Below are 21,629 nucleotides of genomic sequence, written 5' to 3'. Positions count from 1 at the left end.
TTTTAACATGTATGTTACTTATTTTACGAACTAGATAAATATGCCCTCTAGATCAATATTGTTCTTAAATCAAACAATTGGTGATCAAGTAATTGAATGTAATTACACACATAATAAACAAATTAATACATAATCAAAGTTGCATGAAATATTTTGAATTAAATAAACATTAAACCTAAACTACATGTTTCATCCTAATTTATTTAGCCAATGACGACATTGGAATTAAATACAAAAGGATTAGAATCATAACCAGAATCAATACAAGGAATAAAGAAAAGAATCCTAGGGATTATTTTTCCTTGACACCAAATTCTCAACAATGAATCATCAATCTTCTCTTTCAAGCTTGTATATCTCCCAGCCAATTGTATTCTTCAACCTTCAAATTTCAAATTGAGATATAATTCTTAAGGATTCAATGTAGTTTTACGTGTAATTTAGCCTCAAGAATGTATATCTAATTTCCCCAACTTTTAAATGCAAATTCTTATTTACAGACCTAAATTAGGTCTAAAATCCTTGTCCAATTTGGTCTCTATTTCTTCTTTTAATACAGACAGAGTCCTTAAATATTGTAACTGAGGTCCTTTAACTTCCAAACTTGACTCTTTGGTCTCTGTCTAACTTCTCTTTTTATCAATTATTATTGCTCATTTTCATCCATTCTCATTCAATCCCGAGTTTCTCCTATTATAATTGAAAAAATATATAAAGTTATTTCGTTCTTAAAATTACTCACAAAAGTCACTTTTGATCGTCTTATCATATCACCAAGAAGATAGCCATGTCAACCGCGAAAGGTTGTGTGAGAGACTGGTTGATCTCGCAGGGAAAGGCAGTGAAGTCCTCCAGAAGAAGCGTAACCACAGACACAAAAAGTCTCAATAGCCAACCCATTTCAATTCTAGCCGAATACATTAGAATACTGCTGGTGAAAAGTAGATCAACAAAGGCGAGGCCGAAAAATCTGTCAGCCACTGAAAAAATTGGGTGCATATATTCCTGTTGAAGTCAGGTGAGGGAATCATACTCCAGCTACAAGTAATTCCAATCCGCACAGCGATCCCATTACTTTAGACATCACCGCCAAGTGATCCCCTCTGTGGATGTGATCGGGAGCTCAGACCTACGAGGTCCGCCAGTTTCTTTAACCGGTTGGGTGACGAATCTGACTTCCATCAAAATATGAGTAGGAAAGTGTAATTATTCCCCAATGCATCTAACCTTTACAAGATTAATATCATGAGTATGGGAAGAGTACTCTCACCAGGTCATTTGAACTGTAGGATGATGATAATGATCTCCCATTCTCAGAGAAAATCAGGAGTATTTCTAACCGATTTGACTCGATCGAAACTGGAAAAGAAAAATGGTTGAAGTTATCCCTGCGCCAATTAAGTCCATATGCGAGTCCTAATTAAGTTCAGGTCCCATCGTACTAGAGACCATGATATGGATGACTGTCCAGTTCAGATGTCAAAGCTACAATTGAAAGAATGGTGTAACAAAGGTATACTCAGAGTGACGGAAGTCAGCATGGCCATGGACTAGCCCTTCGTGCCTCGAATTCAAAGTACCAAAGGGGACAAGCCTCCCGTGAATATGAATATTAAGCTCCCGATGGGGATAAAAATTATATTTTTAATAGGTTTTGATAAAAGTTGATGAAATATGTTTTTAAAATTAATTATTGAATTTGAATTAAATGAAAATCCAGATTTTAATTCCTACCAAACACGAGCTAAAAGAGGTTATGACTCTTCGCTTAATTTTTTCACTGTAATTCATAATATAATCACGTGATTGATAGTCTGGGAAAAATTATATTGAAGGTAGTAATTGTCCTATGAAATATGTGGATAGTAAGTGAGTAATAGTTTTGATATATAGTATCAATATTTGATTAATTTGACTTCAAAAGATTACAATGAAATTTAACCGGCACACTTATCGAGAGAAATTATAATCTCGTGATAATTTAAAGGTCAAAATCAAATATTAATTTCAACAACGAATTGCATATGTCCATAACTACTACACATAGTATTAATGCATTTTTGTGAAACCCACCACTCTTTTTCATTGTATTCAATTTCTCCCAAATAATGACTTCTTTGACACAAATTGCAGTGTACTTATAATTTAAAGTCGAGGTAAAATAATAGTTTTAAATACACATTTAAAACAACTAAATTATTATTCGCAAATTTAGAATAACCAAACATCATATACGAATTGCATAGATCATAGCAGTATATCTTTATTTACTATCAGAATATTAGTTACTTGTTAAAAAACCAAACACATTTTACCTCTTATTATACTAATATTCACAAATTAATCCTAAAATTGGCCAAATATGATGAATTAATAACCTTCGTTATTTTTGTGTCTGCCCTTAAAAGTGTTGACCTCAAAAAGTGTACCTTCAACATAGTCAACTGATTCCAAGACCTTTCACGTCCATACAAGCCTTGTCCTGCACAGTTGGATATGAAATTATAAATGAATAAATTTGTTCAAATGGTGCATTGACTATAGATAGAGTATAAAGATATATCATTCGATGCTTCAAAAGATGTTAATTTAACATTTGAACACTAATAAATAGCTAGGATGATATACACCTAAAAGGATGTGCATATACATACAAGCACTATGCACCCGTACGTGTATGCGCATACCTTTTCATGATTTTAATGGTTTGATTCATCAATGAGTGAGATCAATTTTATTGAACAAATATTTTGGTGAGTTAGGAGATTGAAAATGAGCAAAGTAGAGAACATGAATTCATTATCGAGAACCATTACCCTGAAAAATAAGTAGAATGACTGCTTAAATTTTTTTGTTGAATGGTTAAAATCTAATCTAAGTATTTAGCAACGGCTAAATTTCGATGGCTGTGATTTGGTCACAGGATCGTTGAAGAAAATGATACTTAAGTTAGTGAGGATAATTAGAATGACAAAACGGTCATTTATGCTCGTACATAATTACCAAATTTCAAAGAGGGATAAAATATATATACAACAGGTCGGATGAATGTATTATACATTCATTAGCGTTTGTGATTTTATATATTTCGAGAGTTCAATATTTTGCCTTTAGTGAAAAAAAATAAAAAAAATAGACTAATATTAGATTGGGTGGTCTAGAATCGACTAAACAAGATCTAATAATTGGAGCTTGGATAATATATGTCAAATTAGGTCCCTATGATAGCTCTATATAGTATTAGGACTTAATTATGGTAATCATAATAGTTTTGAATTTAATTGTAATTACAATAAAATTTTGCACTTAGTTGTAATTACTATAAAAGTTGTAAACTTAATTACAATTGTAATTGATGTTCTATGACTACACGTGTAACTAAATGTAAACTAATTGGACGTAGACTTTAATTAAAACTCTTACTTGAATTTTAATTAAAACTCTTATATATTTGAATGTGGAATTATTATTGTACAAGGATTGTAACTATTTTATCTCTATAAATAGAAATTAGATAGAACATAGACATCTTACAGAAAGGAACAATCATAATAGATAATTTCATGATGTTCAAATTTAGAGAAAATAATTATTTTCTTATCTTATTTAATTGTTCGGTCCAATAATTGGTTTCTTGATTTAATTGAAATACGGTGCCCACCCAATAGTGCAATCTTAACTTTGGAGAATATCATAGAATTTTTGAAAGTTTGAAGTATCAAGTTGTAGGAATTGAAAAGTTTGAAGCCCATGATCCAAAAAACTGAAAATTCAGAATTATTTCAAGAATTAACCTTCGAATTTAGGTAAAAAATTGAATTTTTTATTTTTGATATAACATACATGTGAACATTTAGACGATCTTATTTATTAAATTAAAAAAATTAATTTTTGGGTAATTTTGCTTATGCATACCAACAGTTAGGTAGCACATGAATTGAAGTGACAGATGAGGTTGGCGATGTCGTAATGGCAACCACTTTGCAAGAGCAAATTTGTAGCAAAATAATGCAAACTTGGTTTCTAATTGTTGAAAACTTGATTGGGAAGTGACGATTTGTAGTAGGTGTCATGAGGGAGAGCAAGGGTGAACCCAGACTTTTAGAGCTGTGGGATCAATGATTAAAATACAATTTCTTTTTTAAAAACAGCATAATATTAATTAAAATAAGTTAATGCATATTTTGATATTTTAAAAACGCCGTATAATTATATCATTATCAATATTCTTAAATAAAATTTGCTACTTGTATAGTTTTTTTAACCAATTTGTTGACAAATGTTAAGCCAGTAGTGAGTAAATCAAATTGAATGTGGAACATAAATAAATTGAAATAAGATCCAAGTTTAATTTAAGAAGTAAATGAAATTCAAATTTAAATCAAATGTAATTTGAAATTAATTCAAATTACATTTAACCCATAACAATCTTAATTTTTTGACATCATATTCCATATAAAATTTCCTAAATAAAATGATATAAACTATATTAAAAAATTTATAGTACAAAAATAACAAATGCTAATGAAATAATTGAATTTTTTTTTTTTTTTAAAGAAAAGATGAGTTAGACGTCCTTTTTTGATATGTACGTTTGATCCATATTTAAGTATTTTCGATGTCCGTTTGGACAATTCAATATCACAACAATGTAGTTTTCGAAATGAGTTTCTACATGACATAGACGATTGTGGATTCGGATAGTATATGATCGTAGACGAATTTTGAAAGTTAGTATATTGTCGAAATTCTCGAAACACTAATTTCAAATGGCATATTTTGACGTGTCGTAACTTTTACTATGGTTGACCATTTCGAACATCTTTAGTGGGCGAAAAATTAGGCCACAAATACTGAGAAATGATATTAAGAATGCAATACTTCGATTTCATTTGACATCTCATAATGAATGCATCAAAGTATATTGTAAAGAAATCAAAACAACTATTTTTTTGGGAAAAAAATAAAAAATAATCAAAGGCAAAATATTTGTGGGGTCATTTGACCCACATGACTCCACATGGGTCCGCCCATGAGGGTGAGGTTTTGAAGATTTGAAGAATTAGAAGGGAGTTTTGATAAAAGGGACGAGGGATAGCCGGATAGAACGAATGTGTCACGAGAGAGGGAGAGAAAACTATAAGATTTGTTGTAAATTTAAAAAAAAATAATAATAATAATAATAAATAAAAATAATTCCAGTTTTTTTTAAGTTGGGGTGTCACGTGACCCCTCATGTCCCCCTCGCTGTCCGCCCCTTCTGTACTTTAGTTGTTGTTCTTGTCGTTTGTGGCTGAATGAGGAAGATCTTTTAATTAGCAGAAGTGGCAGGTTTATATCAAGTCAATCTTAAACTTTTAAGCACCATTTCTAGAAAAAAATGGATTTTTGAATAGTGTATTGATGGAAATGTGTGATTAAAAAATAAAGAAAAGTTTTAAATTTACCTGTAATATTATTTTATTAAAGAATGTGTGGTTGAAATGATGTTAAAATACTGTAGAAAAATACATTTTTTCCCATAGAATGAGGATCAAACATGGGCATAATTTCTTAGCAAAAGCGTGCTACTGGTTTCCTCTAATCAAGAGGGACAAAAATTATCCTGGAAGACCACCGATGAATTCATGGCTTTACATAGATATTTCACAACAACTTATATGGATAAATTGTCTATTATGTTGTCTAATCTGAGACCAGAAGATTCATCTGTGATTGAGGATTTTACTCAACATGGCCCACTCTTGTGCCATTTTGTAATTTACGTGGGAGAACTGAAACTCCTTCGAATCGCTACGGCCACAAGAGTTCAGACTGTAACCGGTGAGTTCAGAAAAAAAAAGTGAATAAATTGAAATGAAGTGTTCATAAAAAAGGGTTTGTAAGATGTTTTGTGGATCGTCCCAATATCATATTAAAGAATTGAGGAATTGTCCATACGTAAAAAATCATAATTGTAGATACCGGACTTTTTCCATGGAGAAGGGGAATCTTGTATTACAATAGAAGCAGAAGTGACGTGGATTATTCAAGAATTGAAATTGATTTGCTTTATAAAAGAAGATATCAATGAACTTCTATAAAATGATTTCACGGGATTCGGCCAATGAACCGACGGCCTTATATTGCATAAAGGTTATACATTACAAGCTGAAGTTCGTATATCTCCCAAGAATCGTGCCAACAAATAAGAAAAATGCCGATAGGAATGCTGAAGTATCGAATATCAGGAATTCTATTTTTAAAGATAAATCTGTAAAATCCAAGTCACCAATAGGATGATCGGCCTAGACACTAACCGTTAACAAACTCAGAGAGTGGATGGATTGATGAAGACAAGATCAGCAAGTTAGTCCTGCTGCTGAACGATAATATCAAAGTTAGAGTTGCGAAAGTTGACGTTTTCATATCAGGAAAATAAAAATAAAAATATAAGAAAAGAAAATCAATGTCGTTAATTTCGACAATACATGTAAAATACAAAATTGACAACCATAACTAAAGCCAGCCAGCTGCACATAATCAGCAGATTGATTTCTTTCTTCTGATCAATACAAAATTGATGAAATCAAGAAAAGATTACAGCATATAATAATTTCATCCCTCGAGTTCAGAACCGAACAAGAAACATGAATAGGTACCGCAGTTCTCTTGCTCTGCTGGTTCTAGCAATTCCTCAATCAGCAATTGTTAATGGTGGTCAACATCTGAAGAGTGAGCTTTAATGCAGCCAATGTTCGGTGTGTGATTCGGATAAATGTCCTCCAAGTGAATCTTACCCCCATATGACAGCATTTGATGACACTCTCATTGCTGGTTCCTTGCAATCCGACCATGTGAGCTCGAAAGACAAAGGTGTGTACTCGGTGCCAAATATTAAAGGGGGCGAGTCTGAAAATTATAATGAATATTACGGCTGGGAATCTACAGTGGCGAATCCACGAGTTTGAGTCGGCACGGGCGGTCGTTAACAATCAATCATTGGCCACAATAAAATATTAAAAGTCCTTTTGGTATCCATTTTTTTTTTGGCATAAAAATGCATTTTGAAATGGTGATTTGATGCAGAACGTCTGAACGTGTGACTAAAAATAAAGAAAATTTTTGAATTTACGTGTAATATTATTTTATTGAAGAATATATGGATGAAAAGAAGAAAGAAAAATATAGTTTTAAAAAAGGGAGAACCGAACAAGGCCTAAAGTATAAATATAATAGTCATTTTGTTTAAAATAAATATATATAATTCTGTTATAAGATTAAATAGAATTCATCAAATAACATTGTTGCCAAGTTTTGTATAATTTAAAGGAATAGTGTGAATTCAAATATTTAAAATTTTTTACATTAAAACAATCAAAACCTAACAAATATCATTTTGTTAAATTTGGTAATACAATTCAAGAGGTATCATAATGGTTAAGTTTATCACAACCCTTGCTTGAGATCATGGGTTCAAATCCTCATTGTCCCTTCTTTATTGAATTTTGGTAAAAATTATAGAGTAAAAATAATAAATAACAAATCCATTAATAAATATTCAAACCTAAAATTTGAAGTATATTAAGGCTGACTCTCACCAAGTAAGCTACAGGGAATGTTTGAAAGTAAAATCAATTAACAATAATATAAGGTAAAAATTTAATCGATTACTAATAAAAATAATAATAATAATAAAATATTCTGACAGATCCAGCTAGCCGCCCTCTAGATCCGCCACTGGGAATCTACCTCGGGATTAGTTGATGGTTTCCATAGGTAACACAAATTGTCCACTACTAAAATCAATCACAAACTGTTATAATATGTAACTCATATAAAGTAGAATACATGTTTACTAAAAATAAATAAAATTATTAGCCAAGCTCTATTCCTTGCACATTTGCAAACATACACGAGCACATGGGTGGATCTACAGTGGGATCCGTTGGCCCCACACTAAATTAAAAATCCAAGATTTTGCAATAGATTTTTACACAATTTTCTATTTAAAAAAAAATCCTTGTAATTTTCAGTTTTGCCACCACAATTAAAATTTTGTGAAATTTACACCCACAACTCTACTCTCCTTCCTTCGCCCTCATATTTAATATAATATGTGGTTCATATAGAGTAGAATATATATTTACTGAAATAAATAAAATATGTAGCCAAGCTCAATTCCTTTGCACATTTGCAAACATACACACACACATGTGCAAATCTATAGTGGGGTCCGTTGCACCCACACTAGATTTTTCAAGATTCTACAAAATTTTCAAAAAAATAAAAATAATAAAAAAAAAATTATTGTAATTTTCAATTTCGCCCCACACGATTAAAATTTTGTAAAATTTGCTCTCCCAACTCTCCTGGCTCCGCATTAGGATGACACAAGTTCCTTCCATGTAGATTCAAGAACTACATGAGCAAATGCTCAAGTAAGAGCTACCTTACAGTGGACAACCACGGGACAGTAAACCTACGTGCATTAGAATCGCTGGAAAGCTTAGCAGAAGCTGACTGGAAATCAATCAATCCACCCAAGAAGTTGAACCATCGAGAATTCAGATTTTGGATGTCTCGCGGTTTAGGAAAATGCCTTACTGTTTTCGGAGGAAAGGCAGGGAAACGAAATGTGGGCGTTTCTGACTGCAAGTTTGATGGATCGAATCCATACCAGCTATTTGCCTTTCGGTTTCATTTCCATAAAGCCTTCTGCTGTTGTGGCCAATACAACGAATAATTTCTCCACAAGCCCCGAGTACTGATCATGTCAATGTATAGACAGTTTTCAGAATTTGATATGGTGACATTCTAATCAGTTTAGACGAATAAAATAAATTCTGTATATCAAAGATCTTAAATGTTCGGTTTTCTCTTGACGTGGAAGTTAAAGCATTCTTTTTTGAACCATGCTAGACTTACAGAAAAATTTCACAAATTTTTTCACAGATAGACACATGACAGAATCTCACTTATTTCAACCAAATTAAACAAAAAAATGCACCATACGGGTGCCGACAACTTATTACCTTGTTCTTCTTTTCTACACTTATCGCATGAGAAATTAAAATCTTTCCCTCTTTATGGTTCTGCTGAAAACGTTATTTTCCTTTTTTATTGAAGTGAACTTACAATGATTTTTATATACATACGATTCTGTTATTTCTCGTCTACAGAACATAGGTCCTCGACTTCTTCCTTTCCTCAATGTCAATCTTCAAATGGCAATTTTAGCATCTAAAAACTCAGCTTGATCATCATTTGTAATCTTGAATTTGTTCATTTGAAATCTGGGTCCTCCTATTTCACTTTTATTTAATATTAATATTTTTCGTAAAATTACCAGACGTCTAGCATCCTCTCACGCTTAGCTTAGCTTTCATGGCTATATTAAACAGACGAGTTTCAAGCAATCCATAAGTGGATTCACAACAAGAGGTAGACACTATTAAGTAACACAACTTCGAGACACCATGAACACATGCTGCTATGTAAGAACGACAACGATAAAATTTGCATTTGATGTCAAATGATATCTAACTACCACTTGTTTGACAAAAAGATCTCTCAAATCTTCAAAATTGATAAGTAGTATAACCAGTTTTTCAGATAAAACTCCGTTAACCAGTGGGTGTACTAAGGAAACAATTGAAAACAAAACTAGCTCAATTTCAACAAGGGTACGTTCAGTCATCGTCCTCATCATCATCAGCACCTGCTGCAGCATTAAGTGCATTCAAGCGCTCGATCAACTTGGCCTTCCTCTCTTCATAAGTGAGCTTCTTCAAGTTGTACCTGAGCACAAAACAGAATCCAAGATTAACAAGTATCCAGAAAAACATCTCAAAGAATGCATGCAAGAGAGAGTGATCTGCTATATTCTCAAAAAATCGAAACAGCTTATGCAAAATCCTATTTGTCGTCAAATGCATCATAGAAAGTATATGAAAAATCTGAACAAAACTGAGAATGTAATTATTTAACTATAGCCATAAAAAATCCAAACAAGAATAAACCAGGGAAAATATATGAATACGCTCACAATTATGTAAAGTTAAGACCATAATTGGAACCATCTGCAGTAGAAAGTACCGTGACACTAGCATCTAGAGCATCTTAATATATATGTGAGAATGTAGTCTCCACAGCCAGAAAAAACCAGTTATACCTAAAAGCCAACATTGTCATAGCAATCACTTGAAACTAGAAGAATATATCCACTACTTAAAGAGTATGTTTTGCAAAGCTTTTTGTATATTACAACCAATGTATCCTACAGAATGCATGGACGAAAAATGTTCGACCAACTTATAAGTTCAGAAAAAGCACTCCCAACATGCTCTTAGTGGAAAAAATGAACACGTTTCATAATATTATGTTGACTTAAATAGAGGTTAAAAATGTTTCCTCACCTCTTGTGTTCCTTAGGTGGCTGTTTCTCTGATTGCTTAGCAGTTGGGTCTGCACGGATGGCAGCATGAACTTTCTTGTACATCTCCTCAAGGCCTTCTGGCTCAAGTCCTTCCTTGATATATTCACTGAAGTGTGATTGATACTTTTCTGGTTCATCTTCCATTAAAGTCTAGACATATTTTACACAATATACAAGTAAGGCCAAGTCATATTATCCTTTCACTTTTATGTTCTCTCTGGTTATAAAGTGGCAGAAGTTTAAAAACAAGAACATTACCGACATATATGCTGCTATATGGCCACCATAAATGTGCTTCCTGTGAACCTCAGCATCAAGCTGCTTAGACTCCTTAGAGAAACCAGCAAATCTCTTATCGCTGTGAGGAATATCTAATCCACCATCTAGTGCTCCCTGCCATTAGTACCAAATAGGTACAATAAAAATAAGTGCAAACAGACATAACAAATCAATCGCATAACATATAGAGATCAAAATTAAGCAAAATGAAAATAACAAATGCATCACTGGCTTAGCCATTTAGGCTTAGAATAACAGATGATATTTCACATAGTTATGAAGCCCAACCACATGAATCAGGTAAACAATTAGAACCTGCTGGAAATCCTCAGCTAATAAAATGTTATGTAACAGCTTCAACTGAAGGTAAGAAACAAATGTATGCATCTTTTATAAATTCAGATTCAGCCAGCAAACAAAGTATTCAATCAAATGAATAATAGTCAAACTTAAAAGGATTGATAAATGAATCCTCAAACTGGACTGAGTTTGCCAAGAAACAAATAAGAAGGCAACTCTGTCAGAAAATACAGTAACGCTGGCTGCATGAAACAAATAGAAGCATATACTCTGGAAATTTTTTTAGGGCAAACCATGACAACAATTGGAATCCAGTTTTCTATGTATCTACTGGCTACTGCCACTTTTCTATAAATTTTATTGCAACTCATTTGATCCTTTCAGCTTCAGATTTCAGCATTGCTCGAAAGTTTGGAAAGTGAACGGAGACGTAATACAGTACTCTAGAAGGTTCATGACATAATTCATACTTTATCTTCCCAAAACATAACATGCAAAGTCCAGAAGTTACAAAGCAAGCTATTAAGAAACTTATACATAGGTTAGAATGCATATTAAAGGAACTCTATGTTTCGGAACCATTGATAGGAATTCAGCAAAAATCTCAAAAGCAAAACAAGCTGAGAAGATCGAACCATGAATATTCATGTTGCGTAAAGTCAACTAAAGATAACTCAAGCATCATAAGATGTAATCAAATAACACTACTACTGAAACGAAACTATACGTTTTTTATAGTGTTGGAAATAGAATAATGCTTTTTCCTGTTCACTGTAATCAAATTTAAGCACTCTTTGACAACCATTCTTGCAGAACTCTCGTTCTCTCATACTCATTTTCAACCACACATTCTCACAATAAACTATTCTTTACGTAAACTGAAAACCTTTTCCTACTTTTTAACCACACATTCTCCGAAAATTTACTATTCAAAAACTCATTCCAATAAAAATTCTGTCAAACAAAGGCTTAATACACATGCATGACTCCATAGCTATGAATCAATGCGTGACCAGGAAGAATGTCATTCAGAAGATATGCCAGAAATAACAGCCTATTATTAAGAGAATATTGTATATGCATTTGGCAAAATAACAGCAAAACTTTCCATTGAAGCAACCAACACGTATCACATAAATTGCAAGAAGGCTTAATGAATATATACCTTAAGAGCACCAAAAACACGATTTCCAGTTGTTGTTCGGATAAGGCCTACATCAAGAAGTGTGCGAAAGGGCCTTCTGCTCTCTGCCGGTTCAACTGAGTAATCCTCTCCAGTTGCCTAACAACACAAAGGTCTCAACTCTCAATAGAACTGGTTGATGCAGATGAATTACAATGAACTAATCATGGGTACAATGCATCTACAGTACCTCCGAATTGCCTTCATACTCGTCATCCATCTCAAGCTTTTTCAAGACACGACGAGCCAAAAGAAGCCCGGTACAGTAAGCTGGTCAAGAGATTGTAATTAATACCGCATCAAGAAAGCAGCAGAAATAAATTTACAACATACATTTGCACAGAAATGAAGGGAGAAGTTGGTTTGTAGCTGAGGTGCGGAATGAAAGGGAGATGAAGGAGAGTGAAAGACACCATTGCAATACCTGCAGCATAATTGGTAAGACCTACTTTGAGTCCACAGCGAGGCAACTCGTGGGCATATGCTGCAGCAAGAACCAAATCTCCAGCAATATTTGCAGATACAATTTGTGCAATAATATCCTTGTTGGTAAATCGCACAACATATCGATACTTGGGAGTGTTGTACTTGTTCTTATCTTGGTTAATTAGGCGAATCCTTGCCCTATAATCAGTCTTCCCCTCTGCATGTTGGACAAAACAAAGATCAATAAGTATTACATTCATAATGTATCACATCAGATATCTATCAAATTTAATGCAGTAAAAGCTGAAATAGAAAGCTTATGGCACACCTCTCCTTCTCTTATACTTGACCTGAAACCTCTTGAAGTACGCCTTTGACTTTTGTGCTTTGACAAAGGCCTGAAATGTAAATATTCTAGTTCAAGCCTATAGTATCTAAACATTAAATCCAGTTTCATGATACATGCAGTATGAGGGTAATAATTGCATTATAAGAAGCCAATGCATAGTGCACTTAACAAAATTCAAGGGCAGATTTTAGTCAAACAAACAAATGATATCCATAACAAATGAAGGAACGCTACTTTTAAATGAAACGGCATTCCGAAATTCAGCCAGTGCATACTCAAATCATGTTTCGTAATTCACCTCCATTTACCCAAAGAGCATAAGAAATAAGAAAACATAGTCAATAAACCCAAACACTCCTACTCTTCTACTTTTCCAATTTCATCCATTTCTATGGAAAAATAGAAACCAAATTCAAAATCAGAAAATCCAAATCCAGATTCAATTTTTAGCAATTCCCGCAAGTTTTTCACAGCAACCATAAACTTTTTGTATTTCATAACCCAAATATATACCTATAATAGCACGAAAAGCGAAATAGAAATATATGAAAGATTAAGAAAATGTTCAAGAGGGATCACCATAGTTGAAGCGGGAATTAACTATTAAGCAGCGTCGTGTGAAGGGCACTAAAGCTTTTATTCCAACAAAATAGAGGGCTTTACTTGTGGGGCCAACTTACACCTGAAAAAGAATGCTATTCAGGATATAATGAAATTTTGAATACGGATTTTTTTAAGAATGTATGATTGAAACATAAAAAACGAGGATATGTGGTTAAAAAGTACAATTGTACGATATGTACGTCACAATTTATATATTTGTTTATTAATAAATGATCTAGCAAGACGTGATTGATCAAAATTTCATCAATCAAATAAAAAAATGTTGAATGGCAGGTCATCATGTGTAAAAAATTATATAAATAGTGATATACAATAGTTATTTTTCTTTATTAATTGATGTACAGAGAGAGAAAAAAATAATGGAAAATAATCAGTTAAATTTTAATATAGTGTCATATTGTCTATCAAACTGTATGCTGACGCTACTTAGCCCTAGTTTGATCCCCATTTTNAATCAGTTAAATTTTAATATAGTGTCATATTGTCTATCAAACTGTATGCTGACGCTACTTAGCCCTAGTTTGATCCCCATTTTTGAAGAAATAATGTATTTTGAATAGTTGACTAAGGGAGAATGTGTGGTAAAAAATTTTGAATTTACTTATAATATTATTTTATTGAATAATGTGGGGTTGAAAATAAATTTTTACAAATATGGGCTTATTTCACACTTTTGTTAGTTTCCGGGCTGGAGGCATCAACTTGGACCAACACTTAATTCGGGTGGATTAACTGCCATAATCAACCCGACCCGTAGTCACCACAACCGATTTGATTATTATTTAATTTAATCAGTTTTTTCCCCCACAAATACAACCCCAAACCCCGCCCCACGCCCCAACACACACTTGAGTTCTTGAATCTCATTTTGCCAAGGTCGTATATGTATTTGCTTGGATGCATGTATTTTTGTTTTGTTAATTTTCAGATATTAGATCTTGAAGTTTCATGATATATTGTAGGTGTGAACGGATTGTATTTGTATAATTGGTTATAGAAATGTCTTCAGCTAAAGACCCTTTTTACATTGTCAAAGAGGAAATTCAAGATTCTGTAAGTATTTTCCATTTGGATCCTGGATCTATTCATTCTATTAATCTATTTTATTTTCACTACCTCGATGAGTTTGTAATCCGGTTTTGATGTATTTATCACTGGAATTTGTGATTCTGTTTTGATATTTGAGGAGGGTTTGGTTTTATATTTACGATTTCATCTTCCTGAGTTGCCAAAGAATTTTAATTCAACCATGAACACCCGTGAATTTTGATGCTTTTAATTGTTCTGTGTTTTTTGGGGATTGGATTTTAGGTGGTAAATAATAAAAGACTCTGTTTTCGGTATCAGGAGTGATTCAGAGCTTATCGGTCTGTATTTTCGTTATAGGTGTAGATACTAGTTATAGTGCATCTGGAGGTTAATACTATACCGAGAATGAAGTAATAAAAGGACTAAAATGATAACATTATCCGAAAACCGACATGACAGCATTTCAAATGTATGTGAATTATACAGTGCACTAAATGGAAGAAGAAATTTGGGTGAGTTTTGAATCTGTGGAGTATATAGTACATTCCTTGATTTCCATAATATTCGAAGTTTTTTAACTATAGAGTTCAAGATAAATTCTCTCTCAAAGCAATGCCAGTTTTGCTTAATGAACTGCAAAGGACAAAAATTTACATCTTGTATCGGCCCTTATGCTACACAATTAGAGAAATATTCACAATAACTACATTTTTTTTTTCCTGTGGGTTGCTGCTTGGCTTAGTCGATTTTTTTTTTTTTTTTTCATTTTTCAATCATGCTGCATTGAATTTTCCACCTTGAGCTTTATCTAGCTCAAAATTTGTATAATACAACTAAAAAGAGAAAGCAGAAAGCAATTAACTGATCTCTTAGGCTTAAGTACAGTGTATTCATCTGCCAATTCTTAATGTCTTGCTATCAAACACATCCTAAGGAAATTCTTGGATATCTCTCTACCAGCTTGGTAACCTGGAACTGTTTTTCTAGCTGCTAAAATTTGCTTCTAGTTGCTACGTCATTTGAATTTTGAAAAATATATCTAAGCATCCATTACCTACTTAATTAGATTGACAAGTTGCTCTCAACATTTCACCAATGGGAACAAATGCCTTCAGACAGTGGGAATCAACTACAAATCACTAAGGAGCTTCTTGCTAGTTGTGAGAGCATAGAGTGGCAGGTATGAGTTCACACATGAACCTGTAAGATGTACCTAATTTTTCTTCTGGTCACTTTAAGATCATATACCTTGAAAATTGTTGACACGCTGTATGCTGATAAGTTCAGTTTCAATGTTCAGTTGATACATTATGCTTGTGACGTGACTTCTGCACTCCCTTTGCAACTTAAACCAATTGTTCATGAATCCTAAATGTTAATATTTTAATTAGTATCCTTATTGGGGCCATCTCCCTTACATCTGCTTCACATCAACAACAAGAATGCTTGAATGCCAACCCTTTCGACAATAATAGTAGCTAGTATTTTCTAGCGTCTTTATATGCATTACATGTCGGAGAAGAATAAACTTGATTTTCATAAATGTGCCTACTTCTTTCCAAGTTCCTGAAAAACAATAGAAAAACATTGTATCAATACTGAAGTAATTTTACTGATAGGAAGGTGGATGAATTGGACAAGACAATTGCTGTTGCAGCAAGAGATCCTTCTTTTTATGGTATTACCCAGGTGGAGCTTGATAAACGAAGAAGATGGACTGGCAATTCTCGTACTCAGGTATACGTACTATAACTGCTTGTTGATTTTGCTCTATTCCTCCAAATGATGTTGCCTATGGATTTATATGTTGCTTGAGTCTTATAATTTTAACTTTCAAAAGTAACCAGAGTGTGGATAGCAGTTTTTGTTCCTTGGTTCCCCAAGTTCCAGATCACCTAAAGGATTATTTTTATCTATAGGTGGGAAATGTGAAGAAATCAGTAATAACTGGGAAGGGGTCAAATGACACAAGCACTTCTGGTATTAATGGAATGCGGCGTGAGCTGATGAGACTTCCAAATTCTCATCAATCTGACATATCCAACCAGTATGCACAAGATAATGATGATTTTATATCGTCAGAATCGGACCAACAACTACTTCTCATGAGGTTAGTTTGAACGCCTATTCTGCCTTATTTTTTATCCTGTCCCTTTGTTTTATTTAATTGTTGTGTTCTCATTAGCAAGTTCGGAAACTGTTGTTTAGGCTATCTTTATTCTGTTGTACTCAATCAGACAATGCAAAGGTCTACCTTGCATTTCATATTCATTGTTATAAATCTTAATGTTAGTGATGTGTCATTGCTTACCTCCATATCAATAACTTGTCTGGAACCTTTAAGACCCAGACGGAGGAAAACTAATATTTCAAAGGGGTTTATGCTAGAAATGTGAGTGATGCAATCACAGTAGAACGAATTAGAAGAAAAATGGGTAGACCAATACTAACACGGCATGATGTGGCTATTAAGAATCTAGTTGCTTCCAGTCTTGCGGTAAATGTTGTCATGATGCAAATGGAGCGCTGAAAAAATAATTTATGTAGCCAACTTCAAATATATTGGGAATAAGGCTTAATTGCCTTTTTGGTTCATTTTGGAGGATTCTGGTGACAGCAGCTGGTTGAAATAAATTGGACTATCATCTTGCCTATATCTCATGATGACCAGCACTTCTACCTTGTAATGAACACTGTTTTTTTGTACTAGCCTGTTTAGTTTGAGAAAGGCTTTCTATCAATAAAGAGAAATATTTAGTTTGAGAAAGGCTTTCTATCGATAAAGAGAAATATTTTCAGGAATAGACGTGCAATATGGGTTAGTCAAATTTTCAGATGTACTTTATCAACTGGATCTTATTTAGATCAGTGCTTCTCACATTGCTTTATCTATTTTCATTAAGTAGATATCTGCAATCTTCCAGTGTTTCGTTTTATTGACAGGAATTATGTCATGCAGGCAACAGGATGACGAGCTGGATGAGCTCAGTGCCAGCGTAGAAAGAATTGGAGGTGTTGGCCTTACAATACATGAAGAACTCCTTTCACAGGTTATTGTTGCCTATTCCTAATTGATCGATATAGAAATGCATCACTTCTGTTTGTCATATATCTGGTAAAATTTAACCAAGACTTGCAATTGCCGTACTAGTGAACCTTCTAAACTTTCTTTAAGAATTTTATTTTTTTAATTTTTTTTTTGCTGCGATTTTTTTGCTAAATCTGAGTTTGATGATATATAGGAGAAAATTATAGATGAACTGGGTACAGAGATGGACAGTACATCAAATCGTCTCGAATTTGTTCAGGTGATTATCTTCCTTTATTTGCAATCCACTTATTAAAATTCTGCGTTTAAGTTGCTTTTAAGGTAATGGTTTAAGATTCTTGGTTTTTCCCTACTCCCTAACATTCTCATTGTTCTGTAAATTGCATATTTCTGCAGAAAAAGGTTGACATGGTAATGAAGAAGGCTGGAGCAAAGGGTCAAATTATGATGATTTTGTTCTTATTCGTTTTGTTTGTTGTTCTTTTCGTGCTTGTCTTCTTCACATAGGTCAAGAAGTCAGGAACCAAGGAATTGAGCTGTGTTCGAGGGACACTTTCGATTCGCGGGAATTGAATAAAGCAAACATTTTAGCAGTTTATGCACTTGTTCTTGTGAGATTGTTTATACTGGGCACTATCTATTGACTTCATTTATCTTCAAGGGTCCTTGATACCAATTATTTATGCCATAAATTTGTAGAACTTTGCTATTTGTACACTGATTTTTGACACTTTGGTTGACACTTACATTATTGTCAAATGTCAATTGGATGAAAAAACTGTTTTAAATTTAAATTGTCCAATAGGATCATGACACGTTACAAAGTGTAAATTAAAGTGTATATCATAGTATAGATGTAGCAAGGTTCTTATATGTAATCGAACTTCATTTATAGTTCTTGATTAATGATGCAACGAAAATGGCACAAACGATGGGAAACCAAGAATTTGTTGGTTTGCAATCGGAACCGAATAATTGATTTTTACGCGCAAATTATGGATTGCACAAAATATCGATTTGGATCAAGAAATTGAATGTGATTCCTAATTTTATTATAACTCAATAGTAACCAAAATCGAATAGTTCGAGCCCTTAAGTGCATCTTCAGTGTATTATATGAATTGTTAATTGCATTAAATACTTAATTTGGATCAAGAAATTGGATAAAACTTCTAATTTTATTATAACTCAATAGTAACCAAAATCTCAAAAGACCGAATAATCTAAGCCCATAAGGGCATTTTAGACGCATTATATGGATTGTAGTTCACCTGGCAAGCAAGTTGAAAGATTAGTAATTTACGTGGTATAAATGTCTAGTGAATGAATATCTAAGTTTAACTTTCTTTTCTTTTTTCATTTCAAAATTTAATCTTAATATATATTTAATTGGAGAGACTAAAAATAATAAATAGGAAAGTATATAACACATGGGAGAGAGAACTAGAGTAAAACTTTGTTATATCATGTCACAACTTTCTATTGTTGGATACTGCCCAAAAAAATACAGTGTTGGCAACACTGCATTTGACACTTGTACAGAAGGATTTCCCTTGTTCAAGTGGTTTCATCTACAATTTAAATGCTGCTCGGTTGCTGACATGAGAGAGGGACGGAGACGGAGAGAGTAAATATACATTTTGCTCACTCATTTTGTTTGAAAGAACATCTAACATTTTTTTTCACATTCAATGTTAGCATGGAGATATCCTAAAAGCATGACCAAGCAAAATGGGGTTCAACAACGTAGTATGAAACATTATTGAAGTTTTATATAATTGCATCTCTAGTCCCTTCACTTCTATCAATTAATTAATAGGGCAACTTACAATTGAGACTTTTTAACTAAAAAGCGACATACAATGTAACATTTTAAATAAAAAGTGATGAATATGTCACTTTTTATGTAAAAAGTGACGTACAGTGTCACTGTTTTCTTGATCATGAAAAATTAATTGACAGTTAATAAAACAAAATAAATTAACATCTAAAAGAAATTCTAGTAAACAAATTTAAAGCTTAGCCAAAAATATATTTTTCTATTAGAAATTCAAAAAAATGACACACGCTTTAAAAAGTGAGAAACAACAATCAAAACTCAGAATAAATTCGAGGATGGTTGATTTTCTGCAACATGTTATCTCTTTATGATTATGTTTCACTTTTATTAACTAAACATAGAATATAACTTCATTTAAATATTACAACACCTTATAAGTTGAGAGTGACGGAAATTCATAAAAATGATTGAAATCCAAAAATAGTAATAGGAATTCGAAAATGACAGCGGGAAATTGACTTAATAATCATGATTTATTTTGTGGTCAACAATTGATGCAAGATAATTTTCGATATTTAAACTCTGCACATAAAATATTTATCATGGCCACATTGCTAGTTTTCTAACAGATTTTGAAGTTCAAAATAAATGAAATGTTTTTAATAACAAAAATTTTAAAAGGTGAATGGAAAAAAAATAAATAAATAAATTCAGATTAGGGAGGACGCCATGTGTTTGGAATGATTTGCTTGACTTTCAAATTTCTTCATATCTATAGTGAAGGTAATTAATACGAGTCTTAAAATTTTAATTTAATTTAAATGTATTAATCTAATTCATTCTTTAGTGGTGTATCTAATTTCCTCTTAAAGTTTCCTCATTTCCCGGTCCCATTTACTCATTCATATTTTTTAATATCATTTTCAAATTAAAAACAAAAATAAAATAAGAAATAAGAGTCGAACAAGTTAGGAGTGACCATATTTTACATCTCTATTCCCATTCCTACCCCGATTCCTCGATAGGACACACCCCAATGCCCGAGTTTACTTATTAGGTTTTACTACTGGTTTTGAATTTATTTTATTTTATTTTTTCCAATTTATTATTTTTTCTTTTGTTTTAAATTAAACTGATGTCTAATGGCACTTACAATTAAAAAAAAAAAAAGTGACTTTTTTTTACAAGACAAATTGACGATATATTTGGATAAGTAAAGTACCTCACTAGGATAGTTTTAAAGGTTGGGGACCTGAACATCATACTTCCTAAGGTCCCTGGACTGAAGCTAGAATTTACCCTTCCCCTCAATTCTTGGCTAAATCAACCGTCCAATTTGAGGAGAGGCTGTATATAAATAGTATATTGCCGCATCCTATTCTTTTGTTCCGACAAGATGATGATGAATGGATTTGAGAAAGAGACTCCCAATAGTGTTGAAATTTCCATTTTTGGAATGGAATATGATCAAAATTAAATCTTACGTCAAACGGATAATTTTCGAAGTGAAAAGTGGCAAAGAATCAATTATGAAGGAAACTACGATGCCGCTCTCGCAGCCTGCACCGAAACAGTGATTTAACCTAGATGTGAGATTCACGTCAATTCGGATTACTCTCTCTCTCTCTCTCTCTTTCTTTTCTTTTCTTTTCTTTTCTTTTCTTTCTTTTTTTTTTTTTAATTCTCTCGTTTTCAAAAAATTGAAACGATTGAAGTTTTTCTATTTGGAATCGTGTAAGATCTAATTCCTTTTTTTGTTCCATCTCATTTTTCCTTAAGATAAATCTAAAATTTCAGAGTATATCTTTCCATGTGTCAAAGCAGAAAAGATACTTCGAATATTTTTCTATTGAATTTAATCTCTTTCCAAAGAAATAGATATCTCCAAAAGAAATTTTAAGTTCAATTCTTTTTTTTTTTTCCCTCTCTCCACCCGGATAAACCTGCCTACTCGGCTATTCTAAAGATTCCTCAAGGGAAAAATAGAGATGTCTCCTACGTTATCCATAATATGTGAAAGTATCGACGTAATTTCATAGTCACTTTTCTTTATCTAAAAAGACAGAAAGGCCCTAGAATTTAAAATTGATCCAAATTCTTTACCAAGTTCACTTATGAAAGTTAAGAAATCAACAATTTGGGGTGATAAAAACGACCATGAATGTATTGAAGTTAAACCTTCTTACTCTGCAA

General features: G+C 32.8%; 2 protein-coding genes across 3 annotated transcripts; one reads left to right on the top strand and one right to left on the bottom strand.

The window, feature by feature from the left end:
- Positions 1–9,473: 9,473 nt before the first annotated feature.
- Positions 9,474–13,610, bottom strand: LOC111396705 (60S ribosomal protein L5-like). The gene is made up of 8 exons (XM_023023173.1): positions 13,534–13,610; positions 12,934–13,003; positions 12,604–12,822; positions 12,370–12,449; positions 12,162–12,278; positions 10,676–10,810; positions 10,398–10,567; positions 9,474–9,780 (listed from the first exon to the last, which is right to left on the bottom strand). Exons 1-8 carry the CDS (start codon positions 13,534–13,536, stop codon positions 9,672–9,674), a joined length of 903 nt encoding a protein of 300 aa, XP_022878941.1. The 5' UTR covers positions 13,537–13,610; the 3' UTR covers positions 9,474–9,671.
- A 757-nt stretch (positions 13,611–14,367) lies between these two features.
- LOC111396703 (syntaxin-61-like) lies at positions 14,368–18,386 on the top strand. Of its 2 annotated transcripts, XM_023023172.1 has the most exons (8): positions 14,368–14,454; positions 14,541–14,631; positions 15,674–15,787; positions 16,231–16,344; positions 16,527–16,717; positions 17,567–17,657; positions 17,850–17,915; positions 18,053–18,386. In XM_023023172.1, the coding sequence occupies exons 2-8, from the start codon at positions 14,578–14,580 to the stop codon at positions 18,161–18,163; spliced, it is 741 nt and encodes a 246-aa protein (XP_022878940.1). In that variant the 5' UTR covers positions 14,368–14,454; positions 14,541–14,577; the 3' UTR covers positions 18,164–18,386. The 2 variants fall into 2 exon arrangements, with proteins under 2 accessions (XP_022878940.1, XP_022878939.1); XM_023023171.1 differs by having other exon boundaries at positions 14,391–14,631.
- Positions 18,387–21,629: the final 3,243 nt, after the last annotated feature.

The sequence above is a fragment of the Olea europaea genome, chromosome 7 (assembly GCF_002742605.1).
Source record: "Olea europaea var. sylvestris chromosome 7, O_europaea_v1, whole genome shotgun sequence".
Lineage (NCBI taxonomy): Eukaryota > Viridiplantae > Streptophyta > Magnoliopsida > Lamiales > Oleaceae > Olea > Olea europaea.
Note: the sequence above shows the minus strand (reverse complement) of the source record. Positions and strands in the feature narration are given on the sequence as shown.